Source organism: Ictidomys tridecemlineatus, chromosome 9, assembly GCF_052094955.1.
Source record: "Ictidomys tridecemlineatus isolate mIctTri1 chromosome 9, mIctTri1.hap1, whole genome shotgun sequence".
Classification (NCBI taxonomy): Eukaryota; Metazoa; Chordata; class Mammalia; order Rodentia; family Sciuridae; genus Ictidomys; species Ictidomys tridecemlineatus.
This window is the reverse complement of record NC_135485.1, coordinates 95,994,616-96,016,685: the sequence shown is the minus strand read 5'-3', so window position 1 is coordinate 96,016,685 and position 22,070 is coordinate 95,994,616. Positions and strand designations below refer to the sequence as shown.

The 22,070-nt window shown below is 39.7% G+C and overlaps 1 protein-coding gene across 4 annotated transcripts in view; it reads right to left on the bottom strand.

Annotated features, from left to right (window-relative positions):
• Papss1 (3'-phosphoadenosine 5'-phosphosulfate synthase 1) overlaps positions 1-1,646 on the bottom strand; it is a 108,506-nt gene extending 106,860 nt beyond the window's left edge. Inside the window, exon 1 of one of the 4 annotated variants that reach the window (XM_078021838.1) lies at positions 1,411-1,646. In XM_078021838.1, coding sequence (XP_077877964.1) covers positions 1,411-1,470 — 60 coding nt within the window. In that variant the 5' untranslated portion in view covers positions 1,471-1,646. Of the gene's footprint in view, positions 1-951; positions 1,207-1,410 lie in introns of those variants that run through there. The other 3 variants (XM_078021836.1, XM_078021837.1, XM_078021839.1) reach the window with 3 other exon arrangements.
• Between the last annotated feature and the right edge of the window lie 20,424 nt (positions 1,647-22,070).

Below are 22,070 nucleotides of genomic sequence, written 5' to 3'. Positions count from 1 at the left end.
TACATATCCATCACCTTGGAAAAGACACTAAGTCCACCTTTTTCATCTCCTCGTCTAGTACACTTCTGTACACAGGATACACATTAATTTGGCAAATGGGATAATAAATGAGTTGCAAACAGAGTAAGTGAAATTATCTGCAAATACCCCAATCTAGCCAACCTTATTTCCCTAATCATGAAATATCTCAAAGTCACAGAACCAAAACCCAGTCTGAATATCAAGGCCATAGTTTCCTGTATTTTCAAATCCATTATCTTTTCTGCTCATACAAACAATCCTGTGAAGGACACCCTATTACACCCTTAACTCATCTGTGGTTCAAACTAGAGTAATTTTCCTCAAGATTACACAACTAGTAAATGGCAAAGCTGGGACTGGAGGCCAGTTCAAGAGTCTAGTGTTCTTTCCAAGAAAGCCTGCATGAACCCTTGAACATAGCAACAGATATGGTAAATTAATGACTTTGAAAGAACATTCGCCTGAAATAGCTTCTTTTTTTTTTCCTTTGACTCACCAAGGGCAAGTGATGATTTGCAAGACTGCATTTAAACCTCATGATTCTGTTAATCTGTGAAATAAAAATTTCCATCGAACTTAAAACCAGTGTTCTTTCCAGACTCCAAAAGTTGGACCATCCCCATCCCCCGCACTTACAATATTAGCTCTTTCTTACAAAGAATAATTACGGAAGGAAACAAACTTCTGAGGACACAGCATCTGACCAGTAAGGCCAACTGGCAGTCGTTGCTAAACGTTATAAAACCATTAGTCTTCCCACACCTAACTGTCACCAGGAATTCAGCCCTTAAACTATGTTTTCTTTGTCATAATTTCTATTTAAAGCAGAGACACAAAGAAGCTCAGTTCAGGGCAGTCTCGATTCATGAATGGCCACATTGTTGGGTACTCTCCTTTCACAGTGAAACTCAGAACTGAAACGACCCAAACCTGAGCCAAAACCCGCAGGAACGCGCTCAAGGCGCCTGCCTCAGCCTCCTCTGCAGACCTCGAGCCTCTCAGGGGAAGAAGGCAGCTCCCTCGCCGGGGTCCCAGGTTTTAGCAGTCGCCAGCTCCGTTGCAAAGAACGGTCCCCATGCCTTCTCGGAGCCTGGGCGCTGGAGAAGGGGGCGTTCTTCCCACAGATGTAGATCCGACCGACCGCAGCACCCCGCCCGAGACCTCCACCTGCGCCGCCACACTGCGTCTCGGAGCCACCAAACACTCTAGCCTCAAGACGCCGCAACCGGGCTACCTACTCCACCCCATCCCCCCCCCCCCCGCCCCGCCACGCCACGCTCCCGGGAGGATGCAGAGGAGACCGGAGGGAGGCAGCGGCTCCGAAGGAACAGCCAAAGGTCTCTAGATGGGCATCTGCTCCTGGCCCTCTTGCCCTCTGCGCCCACTCACCCAGTTCTGCGCGTTATTGCTCAGCTTGACTTTCTTGCACAGACTCCCGGGGATCTCCATGGGTGCGAAGCGCGCGCGGATGCCGGGTTCTCGGCGCCCAGAGGGTAGCAGGAGGGCAGGCCCGCAGGCCGGCGGAGGCGGGGCAACAAGGCGGGGTCTCCTCGCGTCGGCGCGGGCGCGAGCCGACGTGCGCACGCGCTGCTGCTCGGGCCCCGGGACTGCGCAGCGCAGTGCCGAGCCTGGGAAGAGAGCGCTGGGCAGAGGTGTTGGGGGAGGGGCGAAGGTCGGGCGTGAATCCGAGGCGGGAGCTGGGGGCGGAGCTCCACGCACGCACCCACGCGAGCTCGCACCAGGCTTCTCCTTGATTCGAGAAAAGGGCGGGGCCTGGGAAGTAGTCTTAGAACCTCTGGGCCGCACCCGGCTGGCCACGTTGTGGAGAGCATGCGCACAGAGTAGGATTGCTTCTGCACCTCTGGCAGCCAGGCGCCTGGAGAAGAGCAAAGATGCACTTCTTGTCTAGCACCAGGCTTTCTCAATTGAGGCTGGTTTGGAGAAGAAGGTTTCCTGGGCTCCCATCTCTGCCGGAGTCCTCCTGGCTACGTTTTTAAGATATTTTCCAGCCTTGCAAAGGGAGGATTTAATTTAATTTAAATTTAATTTTCATCACGTGTTGTGCGTTGCTTTAAAATTCTAATCAATGGCAACAAATCCCACTGTTACATATAATTATAATGCACCAATAAAAAGGAGGAAAGAGCTATTCAATTCGCAATTTTTGAAAAAGCCAATGCCCCTTTTTTGTTGTTCTTTTTAAATATACATGACAGTAGAGTGTATTTTGACATAGTATGCATACATGGAGTGTAACTTATTCTAATTAGTATCTCATTCTTGCGTTGTACGTGATGTGGAGTTTTGCTGGCCGTGTATTCATGTATGAACATAAGAAAGTTATGTCAGATTCCAATGCCCCATTCTTTGATATCAATAATTAATTTCTAACAGGACAATGATGCAGGCCTATAAGAACGACTCAGGAGGCTGAGGAAGAAGGATTGCAAGTTCAAAGCTAGTCTCAGTAACAGCAAGTCCATAAGCAAGTTAGTGAGACTCTGTCTCAAAATAAAAAATTAAAAAGGACTTAGGGGCACCGAGGGCTGGGGCTGTAGTTCAGTGGCAGAGTGCTTGCCTAGCACGCTTAAGGCGCTGGGTTTGATCCTTAGCACCTCATTGGGGAAGAAAAAAAAAAAAAAAAAACATAAAGGCATGCTGTCCATCTACAACTACAAAAAAAAAAAACAACTTTTTAAAGGGAAGACTGGGGATATGACTCAGTGATTAAGCACCCCTGAGTTCAATCCTCAATAATAATAATAGGGCTGGGGATGTGGCTCAAGCAGTAACGCGCTCACGTGGCATGTGTTTGGCCCAGTTAGATCCTCAGCATCACATACAAAGATGTTGGGTCCCCGAAAACTAAGAAATAAAGATTTTTAAGAATTTCTCTCTCTCTCTCTCTCTCTCTCTCTCTCTCTCTCTCTCTCTCTCTCTCTCTCTCTCAATAATAATAATAATAATAATAATAATAAATTTCTCAGCAGGATTAGTGATTATTTGTAAAATGCCACCCTCTCCAATTGTAGACCTCACGTCATATCAGAAATTTTTGGTGCAAACCCTCTTGCCACTACCTGGTCAAAAAGGAGCATCTATATTACTAATTACTTAGGTAATACTTAGAGGACTGAAATTCATGGCCCCTGATATCCCAGAGTGGAATGCCCACCTCTAAAGGGCATCTTCAAATTAATCTAATTATTCCCAGGCTAGTTAATAGGATAGTCTGGGAAGTGGTTTCCTCCACCACTTACCTCCTCTCCCACCCAATCCCTGTAATTCTGTGCTCACTTTTCCACAGTTTGCCTGGAGTACCAAGGGAGCTATTTCCAGTTCTCACCCTGTGTACCCAATATACCCACACAAACACCAATCACCAAGACTGGTGTCTGCTACAAATCAGAAATTAGCCTGTTATTTATTTACTTCACTGCTACTGTCTCAAATCAGGCTTCTCCATATCCAATCTGAATCATCACTAATCCCTTCACTGGACCTGCCCCATCTGTGCAACTGCTCTTCATTCCCATGCCACCCACTTTGTTCTTCATACTTCTCTTCGGGTGGTACTACTGAAATAGAAATCTGATCTTGTTACTCCACTTCTTAAAATGTCAATGGTTCTCTTTAGCTTTTTCTAGAGGATTCTTTATATGAGGTCCGTATGTCAAACTGAATTTCAATATAATTCTGAATTCTCCCAATAATAGGAACTGGCTAAAAAGAGGATCCCAAGTTTTAGAAGAAAAAAATATGCCACATTTGGAATAAGTTAGTTCCCCAAGTTAGTTTTGGTTCCTATTAGAGAGAAATGGTACTTAGATATCACAAGCTAGGCTTTACAAGTGCTCAGGGCTTGTGAGTTGATCCTTATTTCTACATTTGGTTGAACACTATTATTAAGGTATAATGTATAAGTTTACGTTGATAGTGTCAAATCAAATCTGTGATTTCAGACATGGGTCATTCAAACAAGTCTGAAATATCATGTCAAACCAGAAAAAGGAAAACTAGCAAAAACCAATAGGAGTATGTCAAAAAGGACTCAAAGGCCAACTTAAAGAAGTTTCCCACATCAAAGATAGCATTAGACTATTAATGTGATAACTACAAGATATTGAAACAGATATGTTTAAATTGGGGGTTCATAAAAATGGTAATTTAAGAACTTCTTATACCCCTAGAAAGCACTAGCAAATCAGAATTTTGAAAACTGATAAATAAAGGAAAATAATTAAACATTTAACCTCCTTCCCTTGCAATAACTGTATGTCAGGTATCAATCAATCCAAACTCAAAAACTGCAAAAGTGAAAAAAAACTTTATTTGTGATCTTGGGTGTTGCAGTTTAAGGAGACACAAGTTCAGATAGCTCTGAATCGGTGTTCCAAATAAAATATAAATGTAGGGATACAGAGAGAGAACACTGAGTCTCTAAAGGAAAAATATTCCTGATAAACAATAGAACAATCAACTCATAAATAACTCATGGCCCAGATGAAGGAGCATAAAGGACAGAACAGGGATAAGGATTTACTGAATATTTTGTAAATTCCTTTGTAACTTTCCAGTTCCTTATAAGTTTTCTGGAATGTTAGCAGAATAAGAACAAGACCTCAACAGAAAAAGATCACTAAAAGATCATAAGGGCTAACATTGATTGGATTACCCAATAGTAGATTTAAGCTGAAACCTACACACCAGACAAGACCCCCTAATGGGGAAACACAATCTTTCTTAAGATTTCCCAGCCACAGGAGAAGCCCAGGCCCTTTGGATCATACATATTCCACCAAGTGTGTGCCCTAATAAAAAAAACTTAACCTTAAGCCCTACTCTTGAGATTGCCTGAATTCTTCTCTGAGAGAATATACCTTCTTTCTATAATATACTTCCTTCTTTGCTATTAAGACCTAACTTGTACTTAAAATTTTTCTGCGAAGGATCTAAGAAACTAGAAGGTCAAAGTAAAGGTCTCCTTCAGATCTTCTTGGACACCCCCGATATTGAAAGGAAGGGACAGGAAAAGGGAGAGCTTATGGGCTATTGAATTTTGAGAAGGAACAGGGGCTAGATGATGAATAAAAATGTAGAGAAAAGAATGTATAAACTGAATGGAGACATACATAGCAAGAGTTCAGGAACCTCTTGATATGCATCTCGAGCCACTGGGCACACTATAATTGTCAAGTAATTCTGGTCATTCCAGATACCTGTAGTCAAAGAGGGGACCAAAGTTTATATTCCAGGCAATAGCTGAAGATATGCATAAGTCCTGCTTCCTAATAACCTCCCAAATCTGTCTTTAAAAAATTCTTTCAATACTACTTTCATCATAATTTTATTTTCATTTGTACACAGGTAACCAAAAAATTCAAAGAAATGGGAAAAAAAAGTTGATTAAAACACCTGTGGTCCAGCAGACCTACCTTGATGCTTACAACCCATGGGAATGAAGTCAGTATGTTGAACCCACACCTGCTCTCCCAAGCTTTCTGCAGCTTTATTCAAATGACGTGCAATTAGCCTGAGTGTCCATCAGAAGAACACTGGATAAGGAAATACAGTTGTATGTAGAGTAGAAAACTTTTCAGTCTCATTAAAAGGGAAATCTTGTCATTTGTGACAATGTAGATGAACCTAGAGGCCATCATTTGAAGTGAAATAAGCCAGGCAGAGAAAGGAAAAAAAAAAGTTATTTTTAAGGAACTTTCTCTGTGTAGTAGCATTGTTAGCAATCACTGGGTTTCCACTGGGTCACAAGCTTTTGGAAATAGCCCAAAAGGAAGAATTCATAATGAAATTTGGGAATAAGCTAACCCTCCCTTGGATCCCCTTGATGCCAGGGTGTCAGGCTGTTGTCCTTTACAGGCAATCCTGTTGGTTGGTGGAGGCAACACCTAATCCATTCTTCATTCTATGCTGCCTTGGTGATCTTTAGACACTGAACTCCTCAGTTCATCATTTTAAAGAGCACAAAATAAGAACAAGACGGCAACAGAAAAAGATCATTACCTGGTAAGGATCAGGGCTAACATTGATTGGACCACCCAACCACCAGGGACATTGATATAAGCTGAAACCTACACACCAGGCACCTGCGTGTGGCACCCAGGCCCATCTCTGATCTGGCTTCTGTTGCTGTTTCCCATCTCACCAACCTCCTCTCGCTGTTATCTCCCACCACATTTAGGAAACACCCGCTACAGCCTGCTACATGTGCACAGGACAGATCCTCTCTTCCTCCGGCATGAACCTGGGGGAGGGCCACCTCTGTCATACCTGGACCCAGGACCATTTCCTTGTCAAAAGGCCCAGACCTCCCCTTCTAGGTCCCCATACTTTATTTTATATGCTTTCCCCACTACAGTCACCCCCTGCTTCCCATTCTACCTCTGAACACTTTTGGAATCAATGCATGTTGAAAGTTTATTTTAAAACGTTTTAAAATTCATCTTTATTAGTAAAATGTTATGTAAAAAGAAGTTCAGGTCTGGGATTGTGGCTCAGTGGCAGAGCACTTGCCTCACACATATGAGGCTCTGGGTTCAATCCTTAGAACCACATAAAAATAAATAAATAAATAAAGTATTGTGTCCATCCACAACTAAAAAAAATTTTAAAAAAAAGTTCCAAGGAATTATTATTATTATTATTATTATTAATATTATTATTATTATTATTATTATTATTATTATTATTATTATTATTTTTGGTAGAAGTGCAGTATCCCTAAGTTTTCCCCACCACTCAGAACTCTTATTTGAGTATTTGGACCAATGCCAAGGTTTTTCACTTTGATAGAAACACAAATACTCTGCTGGCATTCCCTGCACTCCCCCCTCGTGCCCTCCCCACTTCTTGCCCTCCCCACTTGAGGTTGTATTTTCCCTGACCTACATTAGTTTCCTCACTTGCCTTTACTCAGGTGTACTCTCTACATTCCCTAGAGCTCTCTCTGTGGTAGTGCACTCACTAGAGCATGCTCCCTGCACCCCACAGCCACTCCCATCTCTTACACTCATTGCCTTATCTCTTTAGCTCAGAAGTGATATTCATCTCCACCTGGGTTCCCCCTCCTGGACTTTGGCCTAGAAACTTTCTGGAGGAAGTAATCTGGGGCAATTATAGGGTTTACTTTATCTGTTTTCCCATCTCTCAGATGATCTCTGTTATGTACTATGTCCAAGTATCCAAGGACTGGAAACCAATCTTGGCCTACCAGTGTAAGTTTTGGGGGAGTTTTTGTTTGTTTGTTTTGAAAGTTTCTTTTTATGTGATTATTTTTATAGTAATAACTTCCTTGTTTTATTTTTTAGTTCCACCATTTATATGTACCCTAGACAGTATAATTAAGTCTTGCCAATTTAAGAATTACACTATATCATCTTTTAAGTATCTTTTTAAAAAGTTTTTAGTTGTTGATGGACCTTTATTTATTTATTAATTTATGTGGTGCTGAAAATCGAACCCAGTGCCTCACCGTACCAGGCAAGCACTCAACCACTGAGTCACAACCCCAGGCCCTATCTTTACGTATCTTTTAATATGTAAAATCATTTCTTCATCCATCTCCCTTTCTTACAACCTCACTAAGAAGTAGGGGGAGGGATACTGACCTAAGTAAATGTGGAAATGAGTGGAGTCTTTTTTTTTTTTTCCAAAAAAGCAAAAAGAAGGGGTTGGGGTTCTGGCTCAGTGATAGAGCACTTGCCTAGCACATGTGAGGTGCTGGGTTTGATCCTCAGCATCACATAAAAATAAATAAGTAAAATTGATGCTGGGTTTGATCCTCAGCATCACATAAAAATAAATAAGGTATTGTGTCCAACTACAACTATAAGAAAAATTTTAGAAAAAAGGAAAAAGAACTTTACATAAGCAACTGTACTCCAGTTGATAAAGTAGTTCCCTATTGGAGGGAATTTTCATGCTGCTATACATGTATAATGGAATTAAACAATTAAGCAAATGGATAGCAGATGGCAGAAGTCAAGATTTTTACTGTTTGGAATGAGCAAGGTGGGGAGGAGACTAAAATGACTTCTGCAATAGTGGATTCAAGTTGAAGACAGTAAGAACTCATGGTTAGCTTAATATATACATAGATGATTATGTATAAAAATATTTATGTATGTGTTTAGTGTACAACTGCTTACATATAAATATTTTATATGTGTGTATATAAACAATTAGCATATCCACCTATATTTCTTTGCTCTGCCAGCTGAGAGGGCTTAAAAGAAATGATACCCCAGTAGCAATAAGTACACCTGACACTCAGATCTTGATGTTTCTAATAATACTGTTTTAGTCAGTTTTTTCACTACTGTGACTAAAGGATCTGACCAGAACAACTATAAGAAAGAAAAGTTTATTTGAGGGCTCACAGTTTCAGAAGTCTTAGTCCATAAAAGGCCAGCTCCATTCCTTGTAGCTCAAGGTGAGGCTGAACATCATGGCAGGAGAGAGTAGTGGAGGAAAGCAGCTCACATCATGGTGACCCGGAGGCAGAGAGGAACTCCACTCTCCAGATACAAATATATGCATCAAAGCCACACCCTAATTCCCACCTTCTCCAGCCATACCCTACCACTTCAGTTACCACTCAGTTAATCCCTGTTATGGGATTAACTCACTGAGTGGGTTAAGATTCTTAAAACCCAATCATTTTTCCTCTTGCATTGTCTTACAAGTGAGCTTTTGGGGGATACCTCATGTCCAAACCATAACAAGTACCATACTTAGAATTGCCCAAATCACTTCTAATACCATTGCAATAAAGAATTGGGGCTCCTTGGAGAAATGGCTGATTCTAAAAGTAGGGCAGAAATGATCCAAGATGAGCCAGGAACATATTGAAATATAAGAAAGTAAGGAAGAGCAAAACCAAACAAAAAGCCACCATATTCATGTGGGTCTCTTGCACAAGAGCCAACTAAAAGAATTCCAGGAGGCCAAAGTTGGAATAATTTGAGCAAGCAAATAAAGTAGTATCATATTATCATAGTATTAAATAAATATCTGCAAGTCTATACTGATACAAATAAATGACTGAATAAATCAATGAGGGAGAAGAGACAAGTGTCCCATGCAGAATTCTAAAACAATTTAGATACTTTAAAGGAGAAGGGGCAAAAATTCCTGTTCCTTAAATAGGGGCTGTGCTTCCACATAGTACATTATAGAAACAGAAAAAGAGTAACTTTTTGTGAAGAAAATTGACAAACATTACATCAGCCAAATGATTAATGGTGACTAACAGTGGAGAGCATGCAGCCTTGATATGATATGATGAAAACGATGCTTCACCTATGTGATCTTCCTCCCCCAAACCCATCACCTCAGTTAAATCATAAGGAATTCCAGCAATGGGAAACCCTACAAAATCCCTTATTAATACTCCAAACCGTCAAGGTCACCAAAAATGAGGAAAAGCCAAGAAATTTACATTGCCAAGAAGAGCCTAATGAGCCCGTATAGTGGCACACACCTGTGATTCCAGCAGCTCCGGAGGCTGAGGCAGGAGGATCACAAGTTCAAAGCCAGTCTCAGCAACTTAGGGAGGTGCTAAGGAACTCAGTGAGACTCTGACTGTAAATAGAATTTAAAAATGGGCTGGGGATGTGGCTCAGTAGTTATGTGCCCCTGAGTTCAATCCCTCGTACAAAAAAAAGAAAGAAAGAAAGAAAGAAAGAAAGAAAGAAAGAAAGAAAGAAAGAAAGAAAAGCTTAATGAGACACATCAGCTAAATGTGTTGTAATACCCTAGATGGGACCTTGGAACAAAAAAGACATTGGGTCAAAGCTAAGGAAAAATCAACTATGGACTTTTCTGCCCACGTCTACGTGAGGAGGAAGTAGGTAACCATCAGAGGTGTGGGCCAGCTGGAAATAAAAACTACGAAAGTAATACTAAGAAATAAAGACAGGAAATTAATTGAAGCTGGGGCGGGATCGGTAATAGACCTCATGGGTCTGATCCTCACAGAGAAAAGCCCACAAGTGCTTTATTTATAGCAGTACATACCAAAGGGAATCAGTAAGGAGCTTCTCCAGGAAAACGGGATAGAAGTGGGGGAAAACAGGTTGTCTGGTGCTTGGCAGTTACGCCCACTTCTGGACAGCTGTGTTTGAACCTGGGGCTGTGAGCTAAGGCAGGGTTGCCAGCATGATCTGGGCTTTCTGGAACCAGAGAATTTCACCCAGTAGTTTCCAAAAAAGCAGCTTCCCCACCTTAGTGGCTCAAACGATGTCCGTAATTCATACATGGCTTCCAACAGGACTTCAGTTAACAACAATGTATCCCTATTGGCTCATTAAATGTATCTATACTAAGGTAAGATGCTAATAATTGGGTATATTATTCAAATTTCCATCACTGTGACAAAATGTCTGAGAAAATCAACTTAAATGGGAAAAGGGTTATTTTGGCTCTCAGTTCCAGAGGTTTCAGTCTGTGGTGGCATGGGCCTGTGGAAGGGCAGAACATCACTGTGGGAGTACGTGGCAGGGGAAGATGTGTACTTCAAGGCAGCCGCAGAGCAACCGAGAAAGACAGGAAGGGGCTGGAGTCCCAATTTCTCACTCAAGGGCACCCACCCAGTCACCCACCTTTCTTCCACTGAGCCCTACCTCTTAAAGGCTCCACCATGTTCCAGTCATGCCACAGCCTGAGAACTAATCCTCAATTCATGAGCCTTTGGGGAATATTTCTGATCCAAACTATAGCATAGGGAAAAGGGTCTGGGATACGTGGGAATTATCTATATTATGTGCTTAATTTTCCTGTGAATCTAAAACTGTCCTAAAAACAACCTAAGGGCTATTATTATAAATTTCCTTCTTTAAAAAGAAGGACATAATCTTGACACCCCAGAGCCTGTATGTTTCTCTCTTGTGCTACATTCCCTAGTGTTTAGCATCCATTGAGCCTTTCCAAAGAGCAGCAGGCAAGTTCTGTTGACCACTTGCATCTCAGCTAAGTTTCTTCCCCCTGATGCAAAATGCAGCCCTACCAAGTGATTGATTTGGTGTTGTTACATCAATTTCTATTTCTTCTCCTCATGTCTGTTGACTTAAAACGAAGTATCTGGATGCTGTTCCCTGCTCCTCCCTCCTAACAATACCCTAGAGAGTGGTTGCATTTTTACTCCACCATAGTCATAGATTGTCATAGCATGTCACTGAACCTTTCTCCTAGTTTTCCATTATTCTCTAGAACATCTGTTTTAGCAAGTAGATAAAAAATGGTGTCCATATCCTCCCTCCTGCAACCTGTTACCTTTCTTCTAGAATTAATGTTCTCCTCTTCCTTACTACCAGTCTTTGGGAGGGTAACATGCTCAGAACTAAAATTTGGGGCATGTATTTCAGAGATCCCTTGAAGAAAAATTTTCAACTAAATCCATTTTCTTTTGCAGCGATTGAACAGAGAGTTTCCTGTAACAGTTGAAAAAAACCTCAGCCACTGGCTTGCCAGCTTTCCTTGTCCTACTGGTAGTTGGGTCCCCCAGTAAGGGTTCCCACTCATTTGCATACTTGTGAAGGGACATGTCACAGTAGCACTTCTTGCCTGACTGAACAACTGACTGTTTTCTTATTCTAAGTACGAAAGTAGAGGCCTCTCTCCTTGACCTCATGTTTAGTTGGAGTCTTTCTTAGACATGCAGTGATACCTCAGTTTTTATTTATTTGTTTCTTTCTTTCTTTGTTTCTTGGTACTAAGGATTGAATCCAAGGACTCTTTGCCACTAAGCTACATCCCAAGCCCTTTTTATTTATTTATTTATTTTAATTTTGAGACAGTCTCACAAAGTTTCCCAGGCTGACTTTAAATTAGCAATTCTCCTGCCTCAGTCAGCAAAGTCACTGGGATTACAGCCATGCACCACCACACCCAACTAAATGGGGTTTCACTCTAAAGATGGAGAAAGAAAGAAAAGGAGAAAGTGTTTCCAGAAGCCACACAACCAGAATTACAAAGACATAGTCCCCGAGGATGCCATATAACTAATATAATTGTTATGGCAAGGTTGCAATAAATCACTGAGTTGATCTTAAAGCAGAGGACAGAAACTTTATTCACCAACTGGCAGGCCAAAGAGAAGGCTACAAGTCTACACTCTTCGACCCCCTCCAGGGTTTGAGTACACATTTTATAGTCTAAAACCATATTAATCATAAGTGGCTGTTGCTATGATTTAAAACTATAAACTGTGTCATGAGATCTAAAATCATAGGCAGAAGGGGGAGTGGGTCAAACTGGCCCTAGTTGAGTACAAGTTAAAGAATGGTTACTAATGTCTAGACAATCATTCTCTGCATTGTTCAAGAAAAAATGGGAACCAAAAAGAGAACAATCATACATTATATTAGAATTGCCATTTTGTGTTGCCAAACATGCTATGCTAAGCAACTCTTGATGGGTACAGAGGCAGGGTGCTCCCATGGGAAAAGCATTTATTTTATGACATGGAGTCTAAGGGCAAGATGGAGTCTATTTGGTCATTTCCCATATAGCCTAACCCATAACATAGTTGTTCTCTGTTTCTGCTTCTCCTGCTCCACCCCTACCAATTAACTCACTGCTTTTCTCAAATTCAAACAGCCCAAAAGATTTGATTTGGTCTGCCAATCACGATCTAATTGATACTACCCGTGTTGATAACAGCTCTTATACCAGCTCCCCAGGAGTTGCTGGCTGCCTTTGGGTCAGGTGCTCAGTTGGGTGTAGACACCTGTGACCAAGAGATGGGTTCATCTAATTTAAAGTGCAATGACCACCTCATTAAGAAACACCTAGATAGAACTGTGAGCCAGGAAGAAACTCAGAATCACACATAGTAGTCCTCTCCTATTCCATGGGGGTATGTCCCACCCCACCCCCCAGTGAATGACCGAAACTGGAGAGAATATTGTACCCTGTATATAATATGCTTTATTCCCTCTGTAGATCTTATCAACCTCAGTATACAATTTTTTTTCTTTCCTTTAAGGACTTTCACCTTTTCACTTTAGGGAAACACTTCACAGCTTCTCTTTGGTATACCCAAATTGCTAGAAAAACTACTCTTGTACTTTGGAGTCGTTATTAAGTAAAGTAAGGTCACTTGAACACAAGAATGTCAATTGATCTGATAACCAAGGCTGGCTACAACGTGACTAACAGGCAGATAGCATGCTGACCTGGACAAAAGGATGATTCACATCCTTGACAGGATGGAGTGGGATGGTGCAGGATGGCATGAGATTTCATCATCCTACTCAATATGGCATTCAATTTAAAACTTGTAGATTGTTTATTTCTGGAATTTTCTGCTTTATATTTCTAGATGTTGATTGGCCATGGGTAACTGTAGAAAGCAAAATCTCAGATAAGAGGGGATGACTATACGCCCCTCTTACATATGTGAAAGTTGTCAGAAGCAAATGGAGCCACTTGTGTCAAAACCTGGGAAGGATGGAAGGAAGGAAGGAAGGAAGGAAGGAAGAGAACAGGGAAGGAATGAGGTTAAGAAGGGAGGGTCTTAATGAACACATATCTGTGATAAGAAATATTACAAAAACATCTTCCTGTAACTAGAACTTTCCAAGGACTTTCCAGACTATAGCCTGCTATGTGAGTCACAATAACAGATATTGTGATGCACAAGGACTACAATCTAACATAGCCTTTACTAATGAACTGATGTCAGCTCCTACAGTAAGCACCTGTAACTAATGTTCTCTTTGCCACCAAACACCATACCTGTATTCACTTTACCTTTAAAATTTTATCCTCCTTTGCCTCCCAGGACATGCCCATAGTTCACTATGGCATATATAATCCCATACAATAACAATGTTCTGCTATTTCTGATTAAATTAATTATCATCAGAGAATCTGTTGTTTTGATTTTCACATAACAGACCAGGGTTTCCCAAAGTTTTGTCAGTAGAAATACCACAGAACAGGTATAGTTTGTGCTGTCTTCAGAATTTATTATACTGATGCTGTTTCAGAAAAAGCATTTAAGTTTCAGATTACACAAAACATACATCTTGAGAAACACTTGGGTATACAATTGAGGATCCAGGAAGTCACATTGAACCACACCTCCTGGTACTCTTGTGTAGTCCTTGCCCACACTGAATCCAGACTGACGTGAGATGTGCCTAGTCCACAGAATAGGGCAGGAGTGAATGTGTGTCAGTTCCAAGATTAATCTTGAAAACTTAAAACATATGACTACCAAATTAAAAGAATATATTTTAAAAATAGGTTATAATAAAAATAAAAACTTAGCTGTTTAGCAAACATTATATATGTTTATGTATATGTATATGTATGTATGTGTATATATACTTATATATACAAAATACACACCTTGCCAGGTGGTTTATTTATATATATATATTATATATATATATATATTCACATAAAGTATATATTTTTACAGAAAATATATATATTCTATATATATACCTTACCAGATGCAATGGCTCACTGAGTAACTCATTAGACTAAGGCAAAAGCATTACCAGTTGGAGACCAGATTGGGCAACTTAGTGAGATCCTGTCTCAATATGAAAAATATAAAGAGCTGGGAATGTAGTTCAGTAGCAAAGTGCCCCTGGGTTCAATCCCTAGTATCAAAAAAACCAAAAACGAAATTGCCAGATAGATATATGACCTCAGTTGATCATTCTGTTCAGACTCATTTGCTTGAGCCATCCTAGCTGATGTCACAGACATACAAATGAAAAAAAATCTTGGATAATTCAGTCCCCGTAGTCACCAAGTGAAACAGAGACATCATCTCTGTATACCAAAATTTTTTACCAAAAAAAATTTTGCAGGAGATAACAAAATGGGCAGTTTATTTTAGTCTATTTTCGGTTTCTGTTACAAAAATGCCAGAGTATGGTTAATTGATAAAGAAAATAGGCTTATTTAGCTCACAGTTCTGGAGATCCAAGAACATGGATCTCCAATGCTGGCATTGGCTTCTAGTGAGAACCTCAGGAAGGACAGCATCACATGGGAACACATGCAGGAGAGAAGTCAGACAGTGAGAGAGGAAGTTAGAAAGGACACAGGAGAGCTAGTGGAGAAAGGTGAACTCACTGAATAACAACCTGCTCTTCAGGCAACAATTCCAATTCCACAAGACTTAACCCACTTCTGTAATAACGGTAGTAATCCATCCCAGGTGACTTCCCAGCCAAATTACCTCCCTACTAGGCCTCACTTCTCAAAGATTCCGCCATCTCTGAACATTTCCACAGTGGAGCCAATTTTCCTGCACATAAACCTTTGGAAGGCAAACCACATTCAAACCATAGCACTTTCTTAAACTACTAAGTGTTGAGGTAATTTATTATGCAGCAATAAATAAACAAAAATCTATTATTTTGGAAAAATTACTGCATAAACAATGTCTTGTTCCTAAATTATGTTGTATACACATGCTTATGTCTCAGAAGTGACACATTTTAGAGGAAATACATTGAATATCATCTATAAATACTTACATAATTTCAGCTTACTATAATCATTTGCCTTTGCTTTTGCAAATAACCTTTTTATGAGTAAAAATTAAAATTCAAATAAGAAAAGTTATTAAATATTTATTCACAGAGAAACCAATTTAATTGTGCATATTCCTTAAAGTAAACAAAACGAAAATGCTTTTGTACAATAAGGAACTAAGAAAAAATGAACTTGAGACATCCATTTGTTTGTAAGAGGCAAATCTAATTTAAAAGCACATCTGCTTGTTTATGCTACAACAAATCTCCATGGCAATTAGAAATTGGAAATTCCTAACATAAAAAAATGAGTCCATAATTTTAGTCATAGAACAATATCCTATTATTTACAAGCTTGAAGATTATAAACAATCATTTGCCTCTCAGAATGTAAAATGTACCAGTTAAACATGGTTCTCCTTCTCTCCCCCCCTCCTTTCCTCTACTGCTTATCCTTTCTTCCTTGGATGTCTGGAATATTGAGTAGGTCACAGTCTCCCGTGTTTTACAGTGTAGAGTTCTGGAAAACCCACACATTCATTTCACAGAAGCCACTCAGAATCCCAGATGCTGCCTTCAATGCTGCAGTAGCTCAAATCCTCTCCATTTTGAATTCATTCCTTTCTATACTGGGCTGCCTCACCACAAAGATGCCCGAGATCCTAAATTATAGCTCTCCATTCCCTGCAATCTTGCTGCAGTCTTCTTGATTAACTTTCTTGGACAGGACTTCCTGATATTCACACAGAATTATTATTATTTCAGTAAGTTAAAATAACTAAAGCAGATTTGTAGAATGAGAATTTAAATATGTAAAGTGAATTTTTACTTTGGAATTAAAAGAAAGCTTGTAAAGATAATATGAAAATATGTATTAAGAAAGTGATGTCAGCTGGGCATGGTGGTGCACACCCGTAATCTCAGGACCTGGAGAGGCTGAGGGAAGGAGGATCCCAAGTTCAAAACCAGCCTCAGCAATTTAGTGAGGCCCTAAGCAACTCAGTAAGACCTGTTTCTACATAAAATATAAAAAGGGTTGCAACTCGGGGCTTAAGTGCCCCAGGGTTTAATCCCCAGTACCAAATCAAAACAAAACAAAAAACCGTATGTCCAATAAACCAAACCATGAAATTAATGTTGCTCAAAGAAAAAGTAGAAGAAAATATGGCAGTGGGTTCTTTGTTCGTTCATTTTTTCTGTTTCTTACATTCAAGAGTTTGGAGTCAGCATGGGTTGACTATCTTATGAGTTTCTTTTTAATACGTGTGGCTTTACTTTCCTCAGGCTTGACATTCTGATCTCTCACATCTGACTATTGCAGAACAAATACTTGGGAGTGAATATATATTTAGTGGAAGAATTATAAATCAAGCAGACTTGTATCTTTCCTGTAAGAATATAGGAGCACCATCAAACAATAAATAACAATACTTTGTTTCATCTTTTAGCTCCAGGTGTCTAGTCTTAACTATCCTTTGTATTCTAATCATAAATCAGATTTTACTGTGCTAATACTAAGAACAGCTCTTACATTAAAGAAAAGAGCACTATCACTAAATTTAAACTTACTTGGGAGGAAATATGTCACTAAAGGTAAAATATTGTATCTATCAAGAATACTCTATCTATCAAGAACCTGGTTCTCTAGTTGTGTTTCTGCACAAATTACAAACTGACTGAGACATAAGAAAGAATACTCTGAAAACACTATAGATATAAGTCCTAGGATTCATTGGATTAAAGAGTAGAAAGTTTGTCTCCAATGCTCTACAATGCCTTCCTTTTTTCTATTTTTTTTTCCTCAAACAACATTAACTTTGTGATTTTTGGCATAATATGTATATATTATCTGCCATCCATTGCAGAACCAGAAAAAATGGTGTTTCCCAATTCAAAAGCTAATCTCTCCCGGAAACACCCTCACACACAACACCCAGAAATAATTTACCAGCCTTGTGGTAAGTCCTAGTCACGTTAACACATAAAATTAACCATCGCAAAGAATAAAACTGGATGAAGCCGAAAATACAGAAAAACTTATGTAAATGTTTATCTCTCACCAAATCCTAAAAAGGCAATTTTATTATTAAAAAAGAACCCAAGATGAATAAAACCATTGACACATTTAACTCATTTTTCCTTAGGGGAGGGCATAGTGTGTACACTATAAAGGTCTGTTGGAATAGAATCCTTAGCAGAATCTGCACTGCTCAATCCACAATCTAGCCAATCAAATTAGTCATGACTCTTGATTGCAAATGACTGGCACAACTTGGATGGATTTAAGATGAAAGTGACTCTATCAATATAAGTACTGAAGAAGCCTCAAGGACAGAAGCTCAGGAGACACGAGGACCGTTTCTAAGTGTCTCTCAGCCCCGCCTTCCCTCTGCTTAACTTTGCTCTCAGGAAAGTTCTCACGAATGAATATATGTTAAAATCAGCAGCAGTTCCGGGCTGAGATCCTCGCCTAATAACCACAGCAGAAAGAGAAAAGCCATAAACATCCAAGTCCACATTGCCAGGAAGTGTCCAGGGACCACCCACCTTGCCTGTCCTAGATGACGAGCTTCCTATCCTAGAACCAATCCCAGGACTGCAGTGGTACCTGGAATGTTTCCATTGGCCAGACTGAGGGGTCTTCTGGATCTTGGATGGGGGTAGCAGAGGAGGGTTTGTCATATCCACACAAGCCAGAAGAAAAGAGAGGGAAGGAATGACTCACTGAGGAAAGCTGAGGATACTTTTCAGGCACAAGGATCACAACTTGACAAGTACCACCTTCAGATTAGCTTCCTGAATTTCTTATAAAGGTATACCAGGGTGGGATGTTGGGGGGAGGGCAAAATTATTAGTATTTTGTTTTCAATAGTTATTCAATTTGTGGCCAAGGGACAGTTTTATCCAATGAAGATCAAAATAAATTCAAGAAAAGTTTAAGTGTTGTGTAAATGACAACTGGCTTTGAGAGAAATGTGCCATCAGAGCAGTTGGTCAAAGAACCATATAACTGGTGTGTTAAAGTAGATTTCTTTTATGTGCATTTTTCTGACTGAAACTCACCACCATGTGAAAATAAACTCAACTTTCTCACACTCACTTGCAGTCATGTAACCTAAGCTCACCTAGTATCTGTTTCTCTCTCTCTCTCTCTCTCTCTCTCTCTCTCTCTCTCTCTCTCTCTCTCTCTCTCTCTCTCTCACACACACACTCACACACACACACACACACAAAGGTAGCAGAGATGTCACCTTTCATTGTAAGAATGATGGAAATCCTGGAATGATTGGCACACTCTCACTATGAAGTCTGGGCCTCGATTCTGACTAGCCTCCAAACTTGTCTTTCTAGCTCTCTAAAAATTCTCTGAACTATCTAATATTCCTTAATAGATTTTTTTTCTGCTTAAACTAGCAAGAATGTTTTGTTATGGTTTTTTATTTGTAAACTAAGACCCTGATTAACCTCTGACTTTCTTTCCTTGTTTTTTATTTTCTTTATCTGGGGTCTTACAATATCACTCAGGCTAGACTCTGGGGCTTAAATGATCCTCCCACTTCAGTCTCCCAAAAAACTGGAACTATACGTGTGTGCCATAGTGCCCGGTTTTTCCTTTTTGTTCTTTCTTTTTTTTGCAGTCCTGGGAGTTAAACCCAGGTCCTCTCTCACTGAACCACATCTCCATGCTTTTACTTATTTATTTTTTAAAGTTTGAGACAGGGCTTTGCTAAATTTCTGTGTCTGGCCTCAAACTTGCCATCCTCTTGTCTCAGCCTCCCAAATCACTGGAATTATAGGTGTGCACCACCACACTCAGCCTTTTCTTAATTTTTAAAACCCACCTCAAATGAAATTGTCTCTTGATAATCTTGATTTCAAAGAATCAATATTCCAGATACATTTTGAAAATAACTTGTGTATGAAAGAGGGATGTTTGAAATAATCTTTTTAGATTACACAAATGTTCTGAGACTAATTCTAAAGGTGAACACTAGATGGCAACATTTCTAAATTGTGCTATTTTCCTAAGACCTGATTTCTGACCTTCTGAGCCTGAGTTTTGTCTATTTAGTTGGTTTTATTTGGGGTTGGGTTTTTTTTTTTGGGGGGGGGTGTTTTTTGTTTTGTTTTGTTTTTTATTTAATCTACTCTGGTGTGATACAAGTATTAGGTGCAGGACAGGCTGAGTAAGTTGTCTTCAGGGCATGCCAAACAAAGTTAGCTGCAGGATGACCTGGCCACTCCACAAACTCTCTGTCTAGTTCTTTATCACCTGTTTACTTCAAGCTCAAATGCCCAAGCCCCTGTTCAAGGCTGAGCACTTCACCCCCCTGCTCAAGGCTGAACACAACCTCCCTTGTGCCAACAAGGCAGCTTGCAGACTCAGAGACCCCATTAGATTTGGGCTATAAAAACTCCCTCCTGCCGGACCCCTCTCTCTTGCTCTCTCTCTTCCTCTCTCTCTTGCTCTCTCTCTTACTCTGTCCCTCTCTCTTGCTTTCTCTGTCTCTCTTGCTCTCTCTCTTGCTCTCTCTGTCTCTCTTGCACGGGCTTGCTCTCTCTCTCTTTCTCTCTCTCCTCTTTCTCTCTTTTCTCTTCTGTTGCACTGCTGCAATAAAAATCTCTTGGTCGCTCCGAGTGTTGTGGTCACTCTCCTTTCAACAAGCATATGATTCTCTAGTTTCTTAAAGTTTTATTTTAATTTTAAAAATTAAATAAGCTTTTGAATCACCCCATAAAGGGACTCCATGATGTTTTATTCTTATTTATTTATTTTTTACTTTCCTACACCAGTTTTATTTAAAACACAAATAGGTATTTCTCTCTCTGAAATGGCAAGTGGTTCAAATAATGATGAACCATGATGTCTTATTCTTAAATCCTTTTATGTCTCATATGATCACTAGTTTTGTCATTTAAATTTTTTTGATTCTTGTCTTCCGTAAAGTAACAACTCTAAACTGTACATATTTACTATATCATATTCTGTTTGTCACATTTTAAATAGAATCAGATCTTTGAAGAAAGTAAGATATTTTTATTTAATTTCACAGAGATCCCAAAATGATATTTTATATGATGTCCATAAGAAAAGCACACATGCTTCTTCCCCTTCATATATTTTACTTATGGAAATCTGAATACAGAGACTAGAAAATAATAGATGAGAATTTCCTGAAAATGAAGAGTTAAAAGAATCTAAAAGTAATTGTTTTATAAATCTTCTGTCTAGTTTTCCTTAAAAAAAATTAAAATATTAGCTAGGATTTTATCCCCAATAAAGATATATAATTCATTAAATAAAAATTCATTAAATAAAAATAATTTAGGTCAGGCACAGAGGCATATGCTTGTAATTCCAGCTACTCGGGAGGCTGAGGCAGGAATATCACAAGTTCCAGGCCAGACTAAGCAATTCTGTCTCTAAATAAAAAATAAAAAGTGCTGGGGCTCTGGGGGCTGGGGTTGTGGCTCAGCCATAGAGCACTTGCCTAGCATGTGAGAAACTGATGTGACTCCATTTTTGAAAATCCAGCTTCTTACCTCAAGGCCTGTCCTAAGGAAGGGGTGTGATCCTTGTCTTGGGAAAAACCCCAGAGCACTCCTAAGCACATACCCACCCTGCTGAGTTGTTTATCTACAAATAACAGGAGAAGTCTGCAGAGCCAGGTGTCCCTGACTCAGGCTAGGTGAGGTCCCATAGCAACCTCCTAGCAACCTCCAATCAGCGTGAGACAGGGAAAATACCTGGGATGCCAGATGACCCCCAGTAGTTTATGGTGGTTGATAACATGTTGGGAAACCATGTAGTTCAGCACGTACTCCCCCTCGTGGCTTAAACCAATCAGTTCAAACGAATCCCCCTCTTGTACTAACCAATTACCCTTACCCAGCTTGTTCCCACCAGTGAATGTGCTAATCAATGTTAAGAGTTGTTGTTTGATTTTCCCACGGTATGGAATGATTTGCTGTGTGATGTATCCCCCCAAAACCTATAAAATCTCACTGAACAAAGGACCAGGACTCACTCCTGGGACCGCTGCTTCGGAAACAGTTGTGAGTGACTGGGAATACTCCTGGGTTCAATCCCAGGATGGATATATATAACAAAAAAGGGTTTTCTAGAAATGAATGAAAGTGCTTAAATTTAAAAAATAAATTAATTAATTAAAAAAAAAAACAATTAACAGCCAGAGTAGCTGTACATGCCTGTAATCTGCTCAGTGGCACAGCACTTGATTAGCACATGTGAAGCACTGGGTTTGATTCTTACTACCACATAAAAATAAATAAATAAAATAAAGGAATGCTGTCTATCTACAACCATAAGGGGGAAAAAAAAAGAAAATTTTAAGTAAAATTTTTAAAACATCCAACCTAATAATATTTAGAAGTCAGGGGCATAAAACATAAGGACACACAAAGATTAAAGGTTAGTGAAAAGATAAACTCAGCAAACATTAACCCAAAGAATCCTTGGTGCATATCAGTATTGAAATCATTTTTGTGGCCAAAACCCAAAAATGGATC